Source organism: Cotesia glomerata, linkage group LG3 (genome assembly GCF_020080835.1).
Source record: "Cotesia glomerata isolate CgM1 linkage group LG3, MPM_Cglom_v2.3, whole genome shotgun sequence".
NCBI classification, from domain to species: Eukaryota; Metazoa; Arthropoda; class Insecta; order Hymenoptera; family Braconidae; genus Cotesia; species Cotesia glomerata.
This window is the reverse complement of record NC_058160.1, coordinates 2,894,712-2,913,301: the sequence shown is the minus strand read 5'-3', so window position 1 is coordinate 2,913,301 and position 18,590 is coordinate 2,894,712. Positions and strand designations below refer to the sequence as shown.

Here is an 18,590-nt window from a genome sequence, read left to right as displayed (position 1 = left end):
ATACAAAAATATTAATTCCTACTATCTGAAATGGTAATAAAATTAATTAGTCACAAATTAATAGGTGGTATAATTGAAAATTGTAATAGTTACTATTAATAATGGTAAAGATTACACGGAAAAAAGTAAACTGTAATAAATAACAGTCGATTTATAATAAGTAATGATCAACTGCTAAAAATTACCATTTCAAATAGTAGAATCGTGATTTTACTATTCACTATATAATACCCGAGTAAAAACAGAATTCCGCCGCACCACCGCCGCAACACCGCTGCACGGCTTTTTAAGCACCGCACCACCGCTGCACTACAGCCGTGACAATTTTGATTATTTTACAAGTGCCGTATCACCGCCGCACCACCGCCGTGACAAGTAAAGAATTTATCTATTCGCCGCACTACCGCCGCACCAGCGCCGTGACAATTAAATAAATTTCTATTCGCTGCACCACCGCTGCACCACCGCCGCACCACAGCTGTGACGCGCCCGGGTAAAAATAAAATTATTAATTTTTACGAAAAAATAATAAATTTCGTTCAACCGCCGCACCACCGCTGCACCACCGCCGCACCATACCGCTGTTTGATGGTATATACATTGAAATAAAATATTTATTGATCATTCAAATAACTTAACAAAATTTTTTTAGTTAACTATGGCTTGCAGCGCAGTTGGCAATGTTCGAGACTTCCATGCAGACTATCCAGGTTCGAATCCCATCACAGTTCAATTTTAAAAATTTTTTCAGAGTATTTCGATAGGCGTACCACTTCTGTGCAACCCGAGGACGAAATTAAAAATCTACATCAACAATACGACTAAAAAAATTAATAATTTCGCGGTGCTTTGGCCTGATTTAAAAAAAATTTTTTTTTTTAATATTAGGCATTTGATTAAAAGGAAGTTGATCAATAGATCTTACATTAATATTTCTAGTCGTATTATTTATTAATTAATTATTGCGTGATAAATTAATTATGATACCATTTTTTGTGAAATTGTAGGTACGACAGCATTGGTACGGCGGTGGTGCAGCGGTGGTGCGGCGATGCTAGGGGGAGTAAATTTTTAACGTGCGGCGTAATAGTCCGCCAAACGGCGGTCGTGCAGCGGTGGTGCGGCGGTCGAACGCAATTTATTATTTTTCCGTAAAAAATAATAATTTCATTTTTACTCGGGTATTTACCATTTAAACGTTACAATTTACTTTTTACATGGAAAAAAAATACTATTTTAAACAGTAATATTCGCTATGTAAATGTCTAAAATATTAAAGTATAATAATTAAGAATTCAGACTTTGATATTTATCATTTCATACCTAAAAAATGATCTTATGATATTTAAAAAGTATAAAATAAAGTTAGTAAATTTCTAATACAAGCAACGTCAATATTTACAAAGTAAAATGGTAAATTTTAAACGCAACGCTAAAAATCAAACTGTAATTATTGACTTGCTTGGACTGGTAAAATGTATATTTTAAAAGTATAATTTTTACTGTTTTAAATGTTATATTCTCCCAGAATGAGACCCCCTTCTCTTTCATCTGAGTTCCCTTTCTCCTCATAATATGGACTAAATATTGAAATGGCAATTTTTACTGTTTGAAACTGTAATTTTTTAAGATGAAAGAGTCGTTATTTACTATAGTGACAGCTACTAATCACTTATTTTGGATATTAAATTATGAATTGTGGCTTTTATACTTTCTACATTAAGTTCTGTAATATTTATATTTTTACCACCCCGATGTCTGATTTACTGTTTGAAACTATAAAAATTAACCGGAATCCGAGTGAATATTACAGTTTACTTTTTTCCGTGTACTATCGAAAATGATAATTGTAATTATTAAAAATTATAACTGCTATAATCGAAGATGGTAACTGTAACCATCTCAGATTGTAAAAATTCTGAAAGAAAAAATAATATAAATTTATTTAATTGAATTTTTTATTTGCATTCATATTTTAGTTATGTAAATGAAAATTTGGATTTTTTTGGAAATTTCAAATTTTTTTTTCAAATTTGGCGTTGAAACTTGTTTTAGACAAATAAAAATTTAAATATAAATTCAATCTGAATTTAATCCCGATTTTTTGTGCACTACACTACGCTACAACTGCTTTTAGTTAATTCACAAATGCATCTATACTAACGCAGATTCCTAAATTTTTTACCATTTTTTACTAGCTTAGATAGTAACTATTATTATTACTGATGGTAACTGCAACCATCAGGTTATATTAGGAATTATGATTTTGATAATAGTAGCAACTAGTTAAAATAATAAAAGCTATTATTACTGATTACCATTATAATAGTAGTAGTTACCATCAGGATGGTAACTACTGCAATTCAGATGGTTTACATAATTTTTTAAATAATATTTACTACTATTGAATTCAGTTAATAGATTTTACCATAACTAGATAATAAACTCTACTATAAAATTTTCTCCATGTAGCAATTAATAAGATTTGTTGAAGATTTACCGTCACCCGTATTGCATCATCTTTGGCCCATATTAGTTCTTCTTTTAGTGTATCGGTTATACCACGTAAAGCGTACTTACTCGCTGGATAAATATTGACTGGAAAAGCTATTGCTCCATCAATGCCCCATTTACTGAAAAAATATTTGATTTTTTTTTTTAATTTATAAATACCGATTTTTAAAAATAAATAGTAAAAAGTAGTCTTTTAGTATGATATTACGCATTACCTATTAATATTGATAATATGGGCATCGTTTTTTTGTTCACGCAAAATTTTCAATGCTTCTCGAATGAAAATTGCAGGAGCAAGAACGTTCACGTTCAAAATAGAACACAGTTCTTCTGTTTTGACGTCTAAAAATTAAAAATTTTAAAAAAGTAAAAAATAATAATAATAATAATAATAATTACTTGCAAAAGTGCTTTCTCTAATGATTCCAGCATTGTTAACCAATATGTCAACGCCACCTAATTTATCTTTAACATACTCAAAAACATTGAGAATATCTTTCTCGTTTTGAATGTCACAATATTTATAATGTAAATTATTTTTAAAATCTTTAAGATCGTTAAATAAATTTTCAAGTTGATCTTGACGATTAGAAATGGCAAGAACGTTCAATCCATAAGAAAGTAACGATCGAACGATCGCTTCGCCGATACCAGCACTTCCACCAGTAACAATAGCAACTTTTCCAGCCCAGCGTTCCATTCTATCAGACAGGATTTAAAGTACTGATATTTCAATGTGTCGCGATTATTTTATATACAAAAAGAAACACTTATTTAGTGACCTATGATAGCTATAAAATATTAACTCATAGTGCACTTTTTTTTATCTATTTTATTTTATTGAATCCCTAATTAGTACTCCAAAAGATCTATTTCCTCTTTTTTACTCAATTATCGAGGTAAAACTTGACCGGTAGTTATTAAAAATATAAAAACACTTTAATTTTATTTTATTAAAAATTATATAACAATTTTTTATTATATCATTTTTAATAATTATAAATTAATCGTTATTTAAATGTCAATTCTTTAAAAATTATTAAGTAAATACTTGTTAAATGAATGATTGTTTTTCGAATAAATAATACTATTTGCGTAATAAATTTTTATTACATTTATGACCCTTACGCTCAATTCTAATTAATTGATTTATCTTATTTTAACATATTTGATCTAAGTATTTTGCACTTTGCTTTGAACTTAATAATAAATAAAGATATATTTTATTCACAAAATAATTTGAAAAAAAAATCAAAATTTTTTTTAAACGATCCTTGGTTATTTCATTGATTGAGTTTTACTCAAATTCAAACTTTTCTTTCATCAAACAATGTTCATTCATCGTATAAATTTCACTTTAAGTTCAATTAATCGAGAGTTTTAAAAGTTTGCAAAAATTAATTTAAAATTAAAACAAGACTCGAACCTTACTTATTTTCCGTAATGCATACCCCACAATTTGTTCAGTTTCATCAAAGCTTATGCGAATTAAAAGTACAGATATAAATTATTGAAAAATTATAGTATTTTTTAAAATTATTTTTACAAACAATTTTTTGAAAAAAATTTACTGTTTTATCTTATTTGGTTAAAATTTTAAAGATTAGACTTAAAAGTAATTAAATGAGTCAAATCTAGAAAATCGAACGTTGGTGGGTATCTTTTTCAAACTGATAACTTATTTAATTAACTTACACAGAAAGAAACCAAAACTAAAAATTTCCATGTTAACATCTTAACAATTTACATAGAAAAAATTCATAGCTTTTAAGCTATATTTGTTGTTATTTTTATTTGATACATTAAATGATAAATGATAAACAATCATAATACTTTTACTTAGGTAAGAGACTGATAATAATTATTTTTAATATTGTTATAGTGTGACGCACCTCATAATTTTATATAAATTTAATATCAAGTATTTAATTTAATAATTATTTAATATATAATAAGACCGAAATAAAATAAAACTTCCCTAGTATATTTTATTCACATGAGCGCGAGAGAGAAGACAGCCGCGCGCAGCCTACTCGGGAAAAGAAAGAGAAGAGAAAGAGACGGCGAGAGCGCCAAAGACAAGCCGGAAGTAGGGGAAACAGCCGGGAAGTCCCGTAGCATAGTTCTTGCGCGCGCCGTGAGGCAGCGCGGTGACGCTCAGACTGTTCGCGCGCAGACTATCGCTCCGGAGTTGTTAAAAGCAATTTTTCTGCCCTCCGGCCGGAAAGTGGCAACTTTCTGGCCACTGCACTAAACAAAGTTGCCACATTCCGGCTACGTCGAGCAGAAAAATAGTATACACACCTTGGCCAGTAAATAAGAAAGCCTCAGATCACATGTTTGTCAACCTCGGCTTAGCCTCGGCCACCAATTACATGTGATCTGAGACTTTTCTTATTTTACTGGCCTAGGTATGTAATATACTATTTCGATCACTTTTTGTCAGACCAGCTTGAGCTTCTGAAGCGAGTGGTACACTTACAGAAGAAGTCTTGAGTGCTGTGTTGAGTAGATATAGAAGGTAAGAATATTTACTTTCTATATTAAAGTCTGTCCTCGCAGTAGATCTTTTTGTCACCAGGTTGACCCGGGGTACCTAGGTTACCGAATAGCCCCTATTGAACAGGTGGGGGGGGGCGAGGTTGTGGTACACGACCTGTCATTCTCGAAATGAATCTTGGGAATACTAGCTAGGAGGTTGGCGATACCTGGACGGGGAGGTACTCTCCGTCGGAACACCTAGGAGGAGATACGGCTGGGGGTACCTGACACAATCCCGGTATCTCTATTTTGTAACCAAGCTTCTCTTGGTTAATAGAGGGGGCTAGGGGGAGATTTAGATAGATTCGCGGTCGCGACTCGTCATCCCCGTAGGCTGCAGTAAAAGCACGGTTTGTCAAAAGTAGTATTGTTGTATATATTGTAATTTTGAGGTTAGATTTAAATAATTATGCGTACATTGTACAGTTGTATCTGGGTGTATTATAGTTATTTTCGATTATTATTAACATTTATCGCCTTATTATTAATATTTATCTTATTATTATAAATATTATATTACGTTCATTATTGATATAATAATAATAATTATTATTATTATTTTTCTTTTTATGGTTTATTAAATGAATAAATTCAATCTTATTTTTGAATTCTGTGTTATTATTTGCTTAGTAATAGTTAGTATTAAGTTATCTGTGTTGCGTGATCCTCATCCAGACCCTGGACCACGACGAGCTCGAGCACGAGGAAGTCGTGCTAGCACACGACGGGGTATTAAACCCTTCCGCAACGTCACAATAGGTCATGGCGACTCTATGACGGAAATGACAATTTTTAGACCGAAATGATGTGATTTCTGTTGTATAATCAATCATATTTCTCTTGAATATTTTTTACTCTCCTTTTAGTCTACAAGAACAATGTAATCGCCGGAATAAGTTTTTATAAGTATATAAATTGAACATTTACAATCAAATAAATTTAATGACAGTAAATACAACAGCAACGGAATCTTAAATTAGGCAAATGCACTGATTTTTTATAACTGATAAAATACGAGCGATGAACTAACTTTTTTGACTCTAAAAAAATTAGTTTTTGTGAATTTATATGTTTTTTAAATATTATTGCTCATATTTAATCACTATAATAATATGCCAATCCTTTTTAAAAAAAAATTTTTAACATTATTAATTTTTGTAATTATTGGTATATTAAAGGAATTAAAAAATAATACTCAATATAGAAGTTGCACATCTATTTTTCCTTTTATTACATTTAAACCCTCCACTAAATCCTATTACATTTTTTTTAAGTTTAAATATCAACACTAAATATATTATTGATGATCCAAAGATTTTTGCTTTTTTCTGTCTTTAAGACGTCTCTGGACAGCAAAATCATTTATTAACTTCCCGCTAAGAAAATTGAAAATTTTCAAAAATCGGGAAGTTATTGGTTTCACCCCGTTTTTCGAAAATCGAGTTTTCAACGGATGTTGACGTTTTGAGGTCCTAGGAAGCCTCCCCGAATGTATCCGCGATGATGTCCGTACGTCTGTATGTGTGTGTGTGTGTGTGTGTGTGTGTGTGTGTGTGTGTGTGTGTGTGTGTGTGTGTGTGTGTGTGTGTGTGTGTGTGTGTGTGTGTACGACCGTATGTAAACCTCTCATAACTTTTGAACGGCTTGACCGATTCCATCGCGGTTGGCGCCATTCGAAAGGGCTTGACTAAATTTAGATTTTGAGTATAATTTAGATCAATTCGAACCTGTAGATTTTGAGAGATCTCAAAAAAACTGCAAAAAAAAAATTTTTTGAAATGTGGTTTTTTTGGAATAACTTTTATACGGCTTGACCGATCAATTCTAAAAACTAATCAGCTCTCAACATTAAAAAAATACGTCGATTGCCGCTAGCCCGGTCGAAATCGGTTAATTCGTTCGTGAGTTATCGTTAACGAAAAAAATCGAAAAAATCGTTTTTTAGGAATTACTTTGAAATTCCTTGTTTGATCAATTTAAACTTAAAAGTTCTTCATGAGGCTTTAAAAACTGCGTTAAATGCCACCAACCACGAAAAAATCGGTTCATTTATTCAAAAGTTATTGCGGTTTAAAAATTCAAAAAATAGTGTTTTATTCAACTTCTAGCAGATTTTTGAGCTCGGAAAGCTCAAAATGATACGAAAATTATATTTTTGAGCTCGAAGAGCTCAAAAACGTAATGTGTAGGTTTGTGCGCTTAAGTATGAAATGAGCGGGAAGTTGCAGGGATGGCCTTTAGAGTCAACCGTTTTCCTAATTTTTTACTTTAGGAGTGATTTGTATTTCATCCAACTGAAACAAATTAATTGATAATTATTTTTTTCCGGGTTATGTATTGCAATTATCAAAAGATTGTTAATTTCTGGTTTACTGATTATTTTACTAGAATAAAAAAAAATAATAATGAATAGTCCATACTTGCACGTAAGAAGGCATCGAGAGTACAAAAACGACACTATCAGCAATATCGCTGCTTTCTAAGTAGGGAAATTTAGATTTTATTTCTTCGAACAATGCCGAGTCACCAAATATTTCTGTTAACGTAAGTCCTACGTGGATGCTCTGAAAAAAAAGGACATTTTTAAAATTACATGGAACAAAAATTATAAAATTATAAAGTTGAAAAATATTTCTTCCCTATGTAATTTAAAAGAAAAATGGAAAATTTCTATTTGTGAAAAAATAAAATTTGTCGGTTTTTTTTTTGTTACCCTTAATCTTTATATATATATATATATCTGTCATAAGACAGAAGATATATATATATTTCTTCTGTGCGTGTGTTTGTCACTGAAATCCTCCTAAATGGCTGGACCGATTTTAATGAAATTTGTTGTGTTTTCAAGTGGATTCGAGAATGGTTTAGATTCACAATTCAGTCCACAGGAAAATGTTTATTAAATAGATTTTTTATTTATAAATTGTTGTTGACCTTGAGTACCCACATGCACTTTTCATATATTTTATAAATATCATATACATAAGATATATGAAAAAATTCATGTGGGTACTTAAATGAAAGGTCTCGATGAGTATAAAATCATAATGGACTTACATTTACGAAAATGTTAATAATTAACGAATGATAATGTATTTTGTTAACTAATGATGTTTTTAACGATATAAGCTCATTCCGATGTTACACTCATCAAGAGCTTTCATTTGAGTACCCACATGCATTTTTGATATATTTTTCATACATACATATATATAATATATATGAATATATAAAATATATGAAAAATTAATGTGGGTACTCAAATGAAAGGTCTCGATGAGTGTAATGTCGAGATGAGCTTATATCTTTAAAAATATCATTAGTTGACAATATACAATGTCATTTCTTAATTTTTGAAGTTTTTAAAGATATAAGCTCATCTCGATGTTACATTCATCGAGACCTTTCATTTGAGTACCCACTTGCATTTTTCATATATTTTATATATTTCATAAATATCATATATATAAGATACATAAAAAAATTCATGTGGGTACTCAAATCAAAGGTCTCGATGAGTATAAAGTCAGAATGGGCTTATATTTGCGAAAATGTTAATTATTGAGGAATGCCCATTGCATATTGTTAACTAATGATGTTTTTAACTATACAAGCTCATTCCTTAAATTTCTAAATTTAAGACGTGTGTACAGGACAACGTCTGTCGGGTCCACTAGTCAATATATAATTTTTGATCTGCTCAAATATAGCCTGCTATACCGACATATAATTGTTTTATCAAAAATAGTATTGAAAATTTTCGATAGGTGATGCATCATTGCAAAATCGTCTCCTTACTAGAGAGTTAAGTCTGAGATATTAACTTAAAAAATAAAAATTCAATTTTTATATAGAATTAATTGAGAATGAGCTTCGAAAATTAAATTAAAGAAAAATATTAACATATAAACGACGGTAAAATCTCACCGTAACTCGAATTGAAGTAACTTTAGAAAATTCTAGATCAGCTTTAAAAGTATCGGTCATGCCTCGCAATGCAAATTTGCTAGCTGGGTAAATATTAATCGGCAGTGACGTTTTTCCATTAATGCCAAATACGCTAAAAATAAAAAATTATTAAATTAAACAACCGATAACGTATATTTATAGGAATCAATAATAAAATCTTTAATTACCTATTAATGTTAATAATATGAGTCTCATTTTTGTGTTGACGCATTATTTTTAGAGCTTCCCGCATGAAAATAGCGGGTGCAAGAACATTTACGTTTAATATAGCACGAAGATCCTCTGTTTGAACGTCTATTGAAGAACAAAAATAAAAATTGAACTAAAAAATTATAAGGCATGCAATTAATAATACACGGAAAAAAAAATATTGTTTAAGTGACTATCCAACGTATCCTCAAATGACGTTTCCTTAAAATAACAATCCGGATTTCTGATTTAAGGATTCATTTGTTTGACTTAAAAGCATGCAAAGAATGGCTGCGTTCAAGTTTACTAAGTTCTTAGTAGATCTTGCAACAACTTAAAATAACTATATTATTTTTTTTTTAAATCTATAATAAAACAATGCAAGGTATATTTATTTAAGTGTGTCTAAAATTAATTTTTTTGGTAGATAAAGTCAGCGCTGCTCAGAACTTAGTAAACCTGAACGCAGCCAATAGCTCTTGTAAATATATATATATATATATAGTTTCGTCAAAACAGGCAACTGTTTCGTTAACGTGAGGATCTGTATCGTTGAATTAACTAAATGTAACGCTAAAATAATGATATGGATCGTCATTTTGATGATCCGTTGTATAGCTGAATTGGCTATACAGCGTATATCTCTAAAAAAAATAACTATACGGCGTATAGTCAGAATAACGATACGTATCCTTATTCTAACAATATTTTTTTTCTCCGTGTACAATAGTTACAATACTTACGTTCGAAGGAGTTTTCTCTGACTATTCCGGCATTATTTATCAAAACGTCAACACCGCCAAATTTATCGTTAACAAATGCAAAAGCTTTTAATATATCTTCTTCGTTTTCTACGTCACAGCGTAAGTAATAAAAAGTTCCTTTTGACTGTTTTAGATCCTGAGACAACTTCTGAAGACGATCTTCACGACGTGCAAGTCCAAGGACGTTCAATCCATGAAAAACTAAAGATCGAACAATTGCTTCTCCGATACCAGCACTTGCTCCAGTTACTATTGCGACTTTACCGTTCCAACGTTCCATTATTACCGATAATTTTAGACTACTAATACTTTGCTGTATTGCGCGTAGTTTAAATAGTTGAGAGATCACTTAACGATCAGTGATTGCAATAAAATCTGAGCGCAATAAATTGTGATTTGCGTAACGTTATCTATAAATTGTTTTTGACTGAGAATAATTTAATTTGTACTTAAAAATTTGGAGAGTAATTTGCGGAGTAAATAATTTTTAATTGATTTAATCTTTCCATTTACTGTTTTTATACGCCGTATTTATCTGATTGAAGATGAAAATACTTCGTAGTATTTAAATTTATAACTAAAGTACAATTTGTTGAATTATTATTATTATTATTATTATTATTTTTTTTTTTAGATTTTTTGTTTATTTAATGCCAAGGCACAGGCCAAATGGCAATTTCAATTACATAGTAAATACAGTTTTTACAAGACAGCAGTTTCTGTGAGTACATAATATAATATAATATTGCACAATAATTAATTAAATTCATCTATATGAAAACAAGGTAAAAAGGAAAATCATATTAAACTTGAAACTTAATATATAAAAGAAAACAATAATTTTAAAATATAGAATTTTAATGTCACCAGATCAGGTGATAACTCAGCATAATAATTTTACGAATTGCAATTTCTTCATCCTTATTTTAATCTTTAATTTTTAATGTACTAATTTAAATTTGTTATTTATTAGAATTTGTTTTAATTATCAAGATTTAATAAATAATTAAATACTTCTTTTTTGAATTATTGAGTGCTTTGCGATCGAAAAATTTTTTTCGCTTTATTTCGGTATCTATTTTTATTATTTTAGTTTTTCTAGTTTACGGAATCAAAATATTTTACATCCTATTCCAAGATAATTCAATGGAGATTAGTTCCATACTTTTCAAAAATTTATTAAGTGGAAATAAACATCGAATAGAAGCGGAAAAAAACATCAAAATAGTTTAAAAAAATTTCCTGTCCGTCATGTAGAAAATCCTGAAAGCACTGTAACTTGCAAAAAGATCCATTGATTGAATCAATTTTTTTTTTTTAATTCCTTAAAAAAATTGTAGGTCACAGAATGCGAATGGCTGGGTAGCTCAGTGTCGTTTATTTACAATTAATAAAATAAAAAAAAAACTAAAAGACTGAATATCTATATATATTGTGTACATTTATACCACATTTACCCGACATTATAAGTCGTGCACTTTTGGATTTTCCAAATTTTTTGTAATTTTTATCATTTTTCTGATTTTGCACTTGCAACAACTATCGAAAAATGAATTTTTAACTTCCCGCTAAGAAAATCGAAGATTTTCAAAAATCGGGAAGTTATTGTTCTCACCCCGTTTTGCAAAAATCGAGTTTTCATCAGATCTCGACGTTTGAAGGTCACAGGAAGCTTCTCTGACTATCCCCGCGAGGTTGTCACGGTGTGTGTGTGTGTGTGTGTGTGTGTGTATGTGAAAGTATGTGAACCTTTTATAACTTTCGAACGGCTTGACCGATTTCATCGCGGTTGGTGCCATTCGAAAGGACTTGACCAAACTTAGATTTTGAAACCTATTTGGACCGATTCAGATCAATAGATTTCGAGAAATCTTCAAAAAACTGAAAAAAAAATTTTTTTCAAATGTTTTTTTGGAATAACTTTTAAACGGCTTGATGTTTCAACTCCAAAAACTAACCAGCTCTTAATCTCAAAAAACCACGTCGATCACCACCAGTCCGGTCAAAATCGGTTGATTCGTTCAAGAGATATCGTGAACGAAAGAAAACTGAAAAAAGTTTTTTTTCGGAATAACTCCGATATTCCTAGCGCGATCAATTCAAAATTTAAGATTTTTTATAAGGCTTGAAAAACTGCGTCAAACGCTGCTAACCGCGTAAAAATTGGTATATTCATTCAAAAGTTATTGCGGTTTAAAAATTCAAAAAATAGTGTCTTATCAAATCTCTATCAGACTTTTAAGCTCGAAGAGCTCAAAAGCATAAGAAAGCAATCTCTTTGAGCTTGGAGAGCTCAAAATAACTCATAAATTGTATTTTTGAGCTCGAAGAGCTTAAAAACGTCATTGGCGCAATTTTAAGTATGGAATTAGCGGGAAGTTACAGGGATGGCCTTCAGGGTCAACCGTTTTCCTAATTTTTTTTCTTTGATTTCAAAAGTCTATATTATAATGTATTTTTCGGTTGTTTTTAAAAGTCAGTAATACAATTTATTTTTTTGTTAAAATTTATATAAGCTTTATAAACCGTGCACTTTTGGATTTAACAAATTTTTTAATATTGTTTTTACAATTAGAAATTTTAAATGTAAAAAAAATTGTATGATAGATTATTTTTAGATAATAAATAAAGTGCCAAATCAAGAAAAAATTACATTTTATAAAGTAGGTTATCTAATAAAATTATAGCCTCAATACTTGCTAAATAAATAATTTTTTATCGAATAAATAATGTTATGTACGCAATACAGTTTTATTACATATATAACTCTTAAGTTTGACATTAATTAAGTAATTTTATTGAATTTGTTCTAAATTACTTAACTTAAGTGTTGCACATTGCTCTCTGCACTTAATATTAATTTAAAATTTATAGTTTATTGAATCAATAACAACTGTATATTATCAATCCATTTTTTCAATACGAAAGTACAAAAAAAAAGTACGATATTCAAATCAAGAATTTTAGTTGATAAAAAAATTCCTTGATACACAATATTGTTAAAAATTACTTCATGAACATTGTAGATAAATTGTTGGAAGTACTTGTTAATAATTTCGCAAATGAAACTTATTTCAGCTAAATAAAATTCTATTTGAGTATAAAAACTCCACTTTCAAATGTTTTTTAAATTAAAATCCATATTCATTTCGCTGAAAAAAGAGTAATAAGGATAAAATTTACTCTGAATCCATTCTCGAATTTTTGCAGTATAAATTCAACAGTTGATAAGACAAAATTTTGTGGTTTGTAAGTTATCTTATGGTAACTGAATTACCGATCAATATCTCTTATAACGCGGTAAGATAAGAAATCAATACTTTCCTTTTATTTTTTTTATGATCATTAACCCTGATAGCCAAGTTGGCCGCAACTTTCTGTCAATCTACTGCCGCAACTTGTCACCAACTTGGCGGCAACTCTTGGAAAGTAACTCGGTTGGTGTCAACTTGTTCACCAAGTTGTCACCAAGTTGTCGGCAAAAGTTGCTCTGAAACTTTTTCACACCAAGTTGACGATAAGTTTCTCAAGAAATTTGGCGACATATTGCGGCAGTAGATTGGTCTCTTTTTTCTCAGAAACTTGTAGCCAACTTGGCGCCAACAGTTACAAATTCGGAAGTTGACCGCAAGTTGTCGCTAAGTTGGTGGCAACTATCTGACACCAACTTGGTTGGTCTGAAACTGTGGCTATCAGGGAATAAGTTAAGTCTTTAGTTCGAAAATAAAGTGCAAATTACATGAATAATTTATAAAACGTACCCTGATAGCCACAGTTTCAGACCAACCAAAATGGTGTCAGATAGTTGCCACCAACTTAGCGACAACTTGCGGTCAATTTCTGAATTTGTAACTGTTGGCGTCAAGTTGGCTACCAGTTTCTGAGAAAAACAAGACCAATCTACTGCCGCAATATGTCGCCAAATTTCTTGAGAAACTTGTCGTCAACTTGGTGCGAAAGAGTTTCGAAAGTAATTTTTGCCGACAACTTGGTGACAACTTGGTGAACAACCGAGTTCATTTCCAAGACTTGCCGCCAACTTGGTGACAAGTTGCGGCAGTAAATCGACGGAAAGTTGCGTCCGACTTGGCTATCAGGGTATATGTATACGTCAATATATTTATTTTCTAAATTACATAGAGCAATATCATATCCAGCAATGATAATATCTGTTCCCATAAGAGCAAACCTTCGTTGATAAAGTAGGTGATCGCAAAGTATTTCTACAAGTGCATATGCAGGTAATTATTGAGTATTATCGGCGGTGTTATTACCGACCGTAGGCTCGATCAATATTCACCTATCCGGAGTTGGGAAGAAACAATAGATAATTACGTTATGTACCATGATAATACGAGCACAGAAAATATAAATGATAATAATAAGAGTGTAAGAAGAAAGGTCAAAACTAAAAAAATATGCAATTTAGTATTATAACCCGGGGCTGTTTGAAAGACACTTAAACTTTAATTATACCCAAAGAAGCTTTCTCGCGATATTATCATATTGCTACAAGACAACGCGCAATTGCTTAAGTTTGGTTAAAATACCCCAAGCCCCGGAGCCTTCATTTCTAAAGCTCCGAAAAATGTCCCGTAATTATAAAAGTTAATTTCAAATTTAACAAATTTAGAGCGATAAAAAAATATGAATAAAATATAAATATAAATACGGTCGGTATATTTTTATGAGTTGAGAATTGATCGAGTGGCACTCAAGCTTGGAAAAAAAATTCACCAACGTAATCAGTAATGAAATTTATTAGTTTCTATTGTCTTGGAAGGAGCTAAATTCTTTTCCGATTTTATGGTGTGGAAAGACGATATAATAAGGAAAGTGAGTGCGAGAGCCAGAATTTACCGTTCCTCTTTCTACTTCTTCTTCATCTTATTCTGGTCCTCATACTACCCTTTGGACTTGGACCCGGCTGTGGAAACTGGTAGCTCAAAGCTAAGGGTAACGAGGGAATAAGAACGGCTAAGAGGGTTTTGTGGACGAGTGCCTCCAGGTTTTCCCTTAAAGTTATTCCCCGTTTATACACAACTGGGGTGCAAGTACGGCCAGGGAGTGCTCGAAGATTTAGTGGACCCTCTTGTAGTGCAACCACCAAAGTTCGGATAAATAAATACTATTAAAAATGAAGAAATGCATTTAACTTATCTTGACTATTTTTGATAACGAAAATTAAACTTTTTACGTGACGTAACTTCACAAATTTTGAGTCTCAATTATTGTTTTTATTATTTACAGAGAATCAGGGTGGTAAAAAATTTAAATAAAAAAAAAAAAAAACCGACATTATAAGTATATAAATGTCCATACGTATTTTTGAAACATCACATCGAATGATAGTTCCACCCCTTGCTAGCACCCACGTCTCCATTATTTTCTTTTCTTTCCTTTACTTTACTTTTTTTCCCGGCATATCCCACACTCCAGCACACCACAGCCCTTATATCGGGACACTTTCAGGATATTTATTTTTATTACGAGCCCCTATACTCCTGAGTCAACAGATTTCTTGTCACCTATCTCCGAAATCGATTTTTAGTTTTCCTCATGCCGTCGAAAAATATTATAATGTAATAAAATATTATTTATCATTTTAAATTCAAACCTTGTATTGCGAGTCATAGAAATAATAGTATTTTTATGAATATGAAAAAATTCTTGACTCTAGGGTAAATTTTCTTGACTCAAGAAAATATTGAAGACCAAACATTTTTTGAATGAGGTCAAAATGTTTATGGGTGATTCTCTGTAAGGACGTCTTAAATCTGTACAAAATTATCCGACCAAATTATTTTTGATTTTATTAGAAAAAAAATTAACAAGAGCTACAAAACTATCAGCTTAATCATAATAAATAAACAGCCGATTTAATTTTTTCTTTTTCGATATTGTGTATCTTTTGCCATATAACATGACAGGGGACTGTTTTTTTTTTATCAAATTGAGAAAAATCAAGCAAACTATTTCAATGCATTTAACTTTTCAAGTTCTCAATGAATATTTACATTAATTAGAATAATATTAAGACTTATGGATCCAATTTTATAAATAAATTATAAATAAAAATAGTTACCAGGGGACTGAGTTTTGAAGTGGCCCAGACACATTTTTCCAGCACAAACGGTGCGTTGACACTAAATAAAATAGCGATAAAGCGCTATCAGCCCTATCGTTATTAACTTAAGGCTAGTTATATCCTCATAAACCTTACAAAAATTAAAATAACACGCTGGATTTTTTTTTGGCTTTGAACTTCTGGCAGGGGACTGTTCTTAAAATGCCTTGGACAAACTTTGGTTTAATGAATTTAATGAAACAAATTAATTTTCGGTACTTTTTATTGAAGAAGATTGTTAGTTAACTAATTAAATTTATAAACATTATGGACCAAATTATATATTATGGACAAATAACTTAAAATTTAATCTTAAAGTTTTAATTTTGGGAATGGGACAGCCCAAGAGACTGTTATTTAGGTGGTTTACGAATTTATAGCAAAAAAACCAAAATTTATTCCATTTTAGTTTTCAATGGTCCAAATAGAAATGTTTTTTTACTTTCGTAACAAATTTTTTTTAGTAACAAAATAACAATTTTTCAAATAAAAAAATGCCTGGGACAGCAAAAAACATCCTTACAGAGAATTACCCTCATACAATAAAAAAAAATATAATTAACTCCCCAAATTTTTTACAAAAAACTTATTCAATTATGAATTCTTAAAAAATTTATTAATGTTATTTTTATTGTTAAACATTATTCCGAAGATCGGTGATTTTACTTATTAAAGAGATCGTTATTGTAAGCCAACTTATTTTTATTATTATTAAAAATGAAACTCGGTGATCTGTAAAGAAACTAGAATCAGATATTCGACGGAACAAAAAAACAGAAATATTAAGCGAGTGAGGCCGCGTGAATTACTTTGCAAGATGTTGCACGAGCTATTACAGCCCCCGGGTGAATTTCGTACCCTTGGGTATAGAAAAATATATAACTGTATAAATATATAAAAAATTGGGTTGTCTCAACGATTCAAAGCATCCCCTGGACGATCGGTAAAACATCATCACTACTGTCGAGGAATACCAAACGATACAACGTTTTATGAGTATGTACAATAATAAGTATTTCTCGAAGTTCATAAAGAAAGTATAATAAAATCTTATGAAAGTCGTCTCACGGGAATATTCTTCGATATATTTTATTTATTCATAACAGTATGTGTATGTAGGAGTATAAAGTACAAGATAGGTTTCGTGTAGAACTAAAATAAAGATTGATTAAGATGGTGAACTGAGAAGAGTAATACACGACCGGGAATTCACTCACTGTAAAAGTATATCCGGAGGTCCATTAAAACCTTTCCTGTTATAACCAACCATCCAAATCCGATGCACATCATTTCGTTTTAAGAATTTATTTATTTTCAATTTATTATTGTTATTTAAGGGACTCAATTGCAATCAGTGTTTAACTTTAATATTGTACGTCTAATTGATGTAACTTGTAAAAAATAGTTTAGAGAAAAACTTATGAGGCTAAACAGCTCACTGTTTTTTAGTTTAAAAAAATCAGTTTAAAATAGTTTAAATTATTTTTTGCGTTTTTTTAAATTGTCGAACTTCGGGCTATAATTATACTTATTGATGATGAATTATATAAAACCATGTTTTTATTTGAATTATAATTCATTATGATAATTATCTAATTTTTTACTGACCTTTTTTATATTCTTCAATTTTATTTTTTTTTATTCAATAAAAATAAAATAGATAATTTGGAATTATTTACTTGATAAATTAAATTTTTAATAAATTATTTCGAAATGATTATGTATAAATATTTTGCTGTGGTAGGAATCTAAGAGTAGCTATCTAATAGATTGCTCTTGTATTAGCAATATTTTTTTCTCCATGTGTGATCACGCGTTTTGCATCACAATAAATAAAATAGGTTAAAGAGAATCAATTCTAATGAACAAAAGTCAAATCACTGTAGAAGTAACTCCCTATTTTTCTGCATGGGGAGGTGTTACGAAGTATCGCGATGGAATATAGAAGGGACGAGTAATTTTTATTATAAAGTTCTTTTGTTATTTAACTTTTAAGCTCAAGAGAAGGGAGCAGAGTAATATCAAACATTGTATCCCTTGATTTAGCCTTCTTAGTTAACAGAATTAAGATGAAAACAGCTGTCGTGCTCAATTTTGCTGCATCCCCTAGGAAAAAAAAAATTTATTTATTTCAAGTATTCATAAAAAGTAACGAATTTGTTTTATTGATTTTTATTTATTTAAATTTTCGATAGGATTCATATTTGTCTTTTATTCCAAACAAAGTCAATTAACTAAACTAATGAGAGTGAAAAAAATTATTTTTGCTTTAGAATTCAATATTTCAAGCTTAACTTTGTTGAAAATATTATATGTAACCATTTATGGCGATATTAGATAATTTTTTCACGGGAATGTAATAATATTTTTTCTTTGATAATAAGAGCATGTTGAATAATTTTCATAGTTAAAGCAATGCATTTATTGCAAGTCTATAATATACATAAAAAAAATCTGGAAAACGGTCGACCCTAAAGGCCATCTCT

The 18,590-nt window shown here is 30.3% G+C and overlaps 1 protein-coding gene across 1 annotated transcript in view; it reads right to left on the bottom strand.

Moving 5' to 3' along the window:
• LOC123260454 (peroxisomal hydratase-dehydrogenase-epimerase-like) overlaps positions 1-18,590 on the bottom strand; it is a 48,476-nt gene that overhangs the window by 624 nt on the left and 29,262 nt on the right. Inside the window, exons 2-10 of the mRNA XM_044721555.1 lie at positions 9,957-10,314; positions 9,192-9,318; positions 8,983-9,115; positions 7,476-7,619; positions 7,323-7,349; positions 6,378-6,424; positions 2,914-3,230; positions 2,730-2,856; positions 2,501-2,633 (exon numbers count right to left, since the gene is read on the bottom strand). Of these exons, the coding sequence (XP_044577490.1) occupies positions 2,501-2,633; positions 2,730-2,856; positions 2,914-3,230; positions 6,378-6,424; positions 7,323-7,349; positions 7,476-7,619; positions 8,983-9,115; positions 9,192-9,318; positions 9,957-10,314 (1,413 nt within the window). The remainder of the gene's footprint in view (positions 1-2,500; positions 2,634-2,729; positions 2,857-2,913; positions 3,231-6,377; positions 6,425-7,322; positions 7,350-7,475; positions 7,620-8,982; positions 9,116-9,191; positions 9,319-9,956; positions 10,315-18,590) is intronic.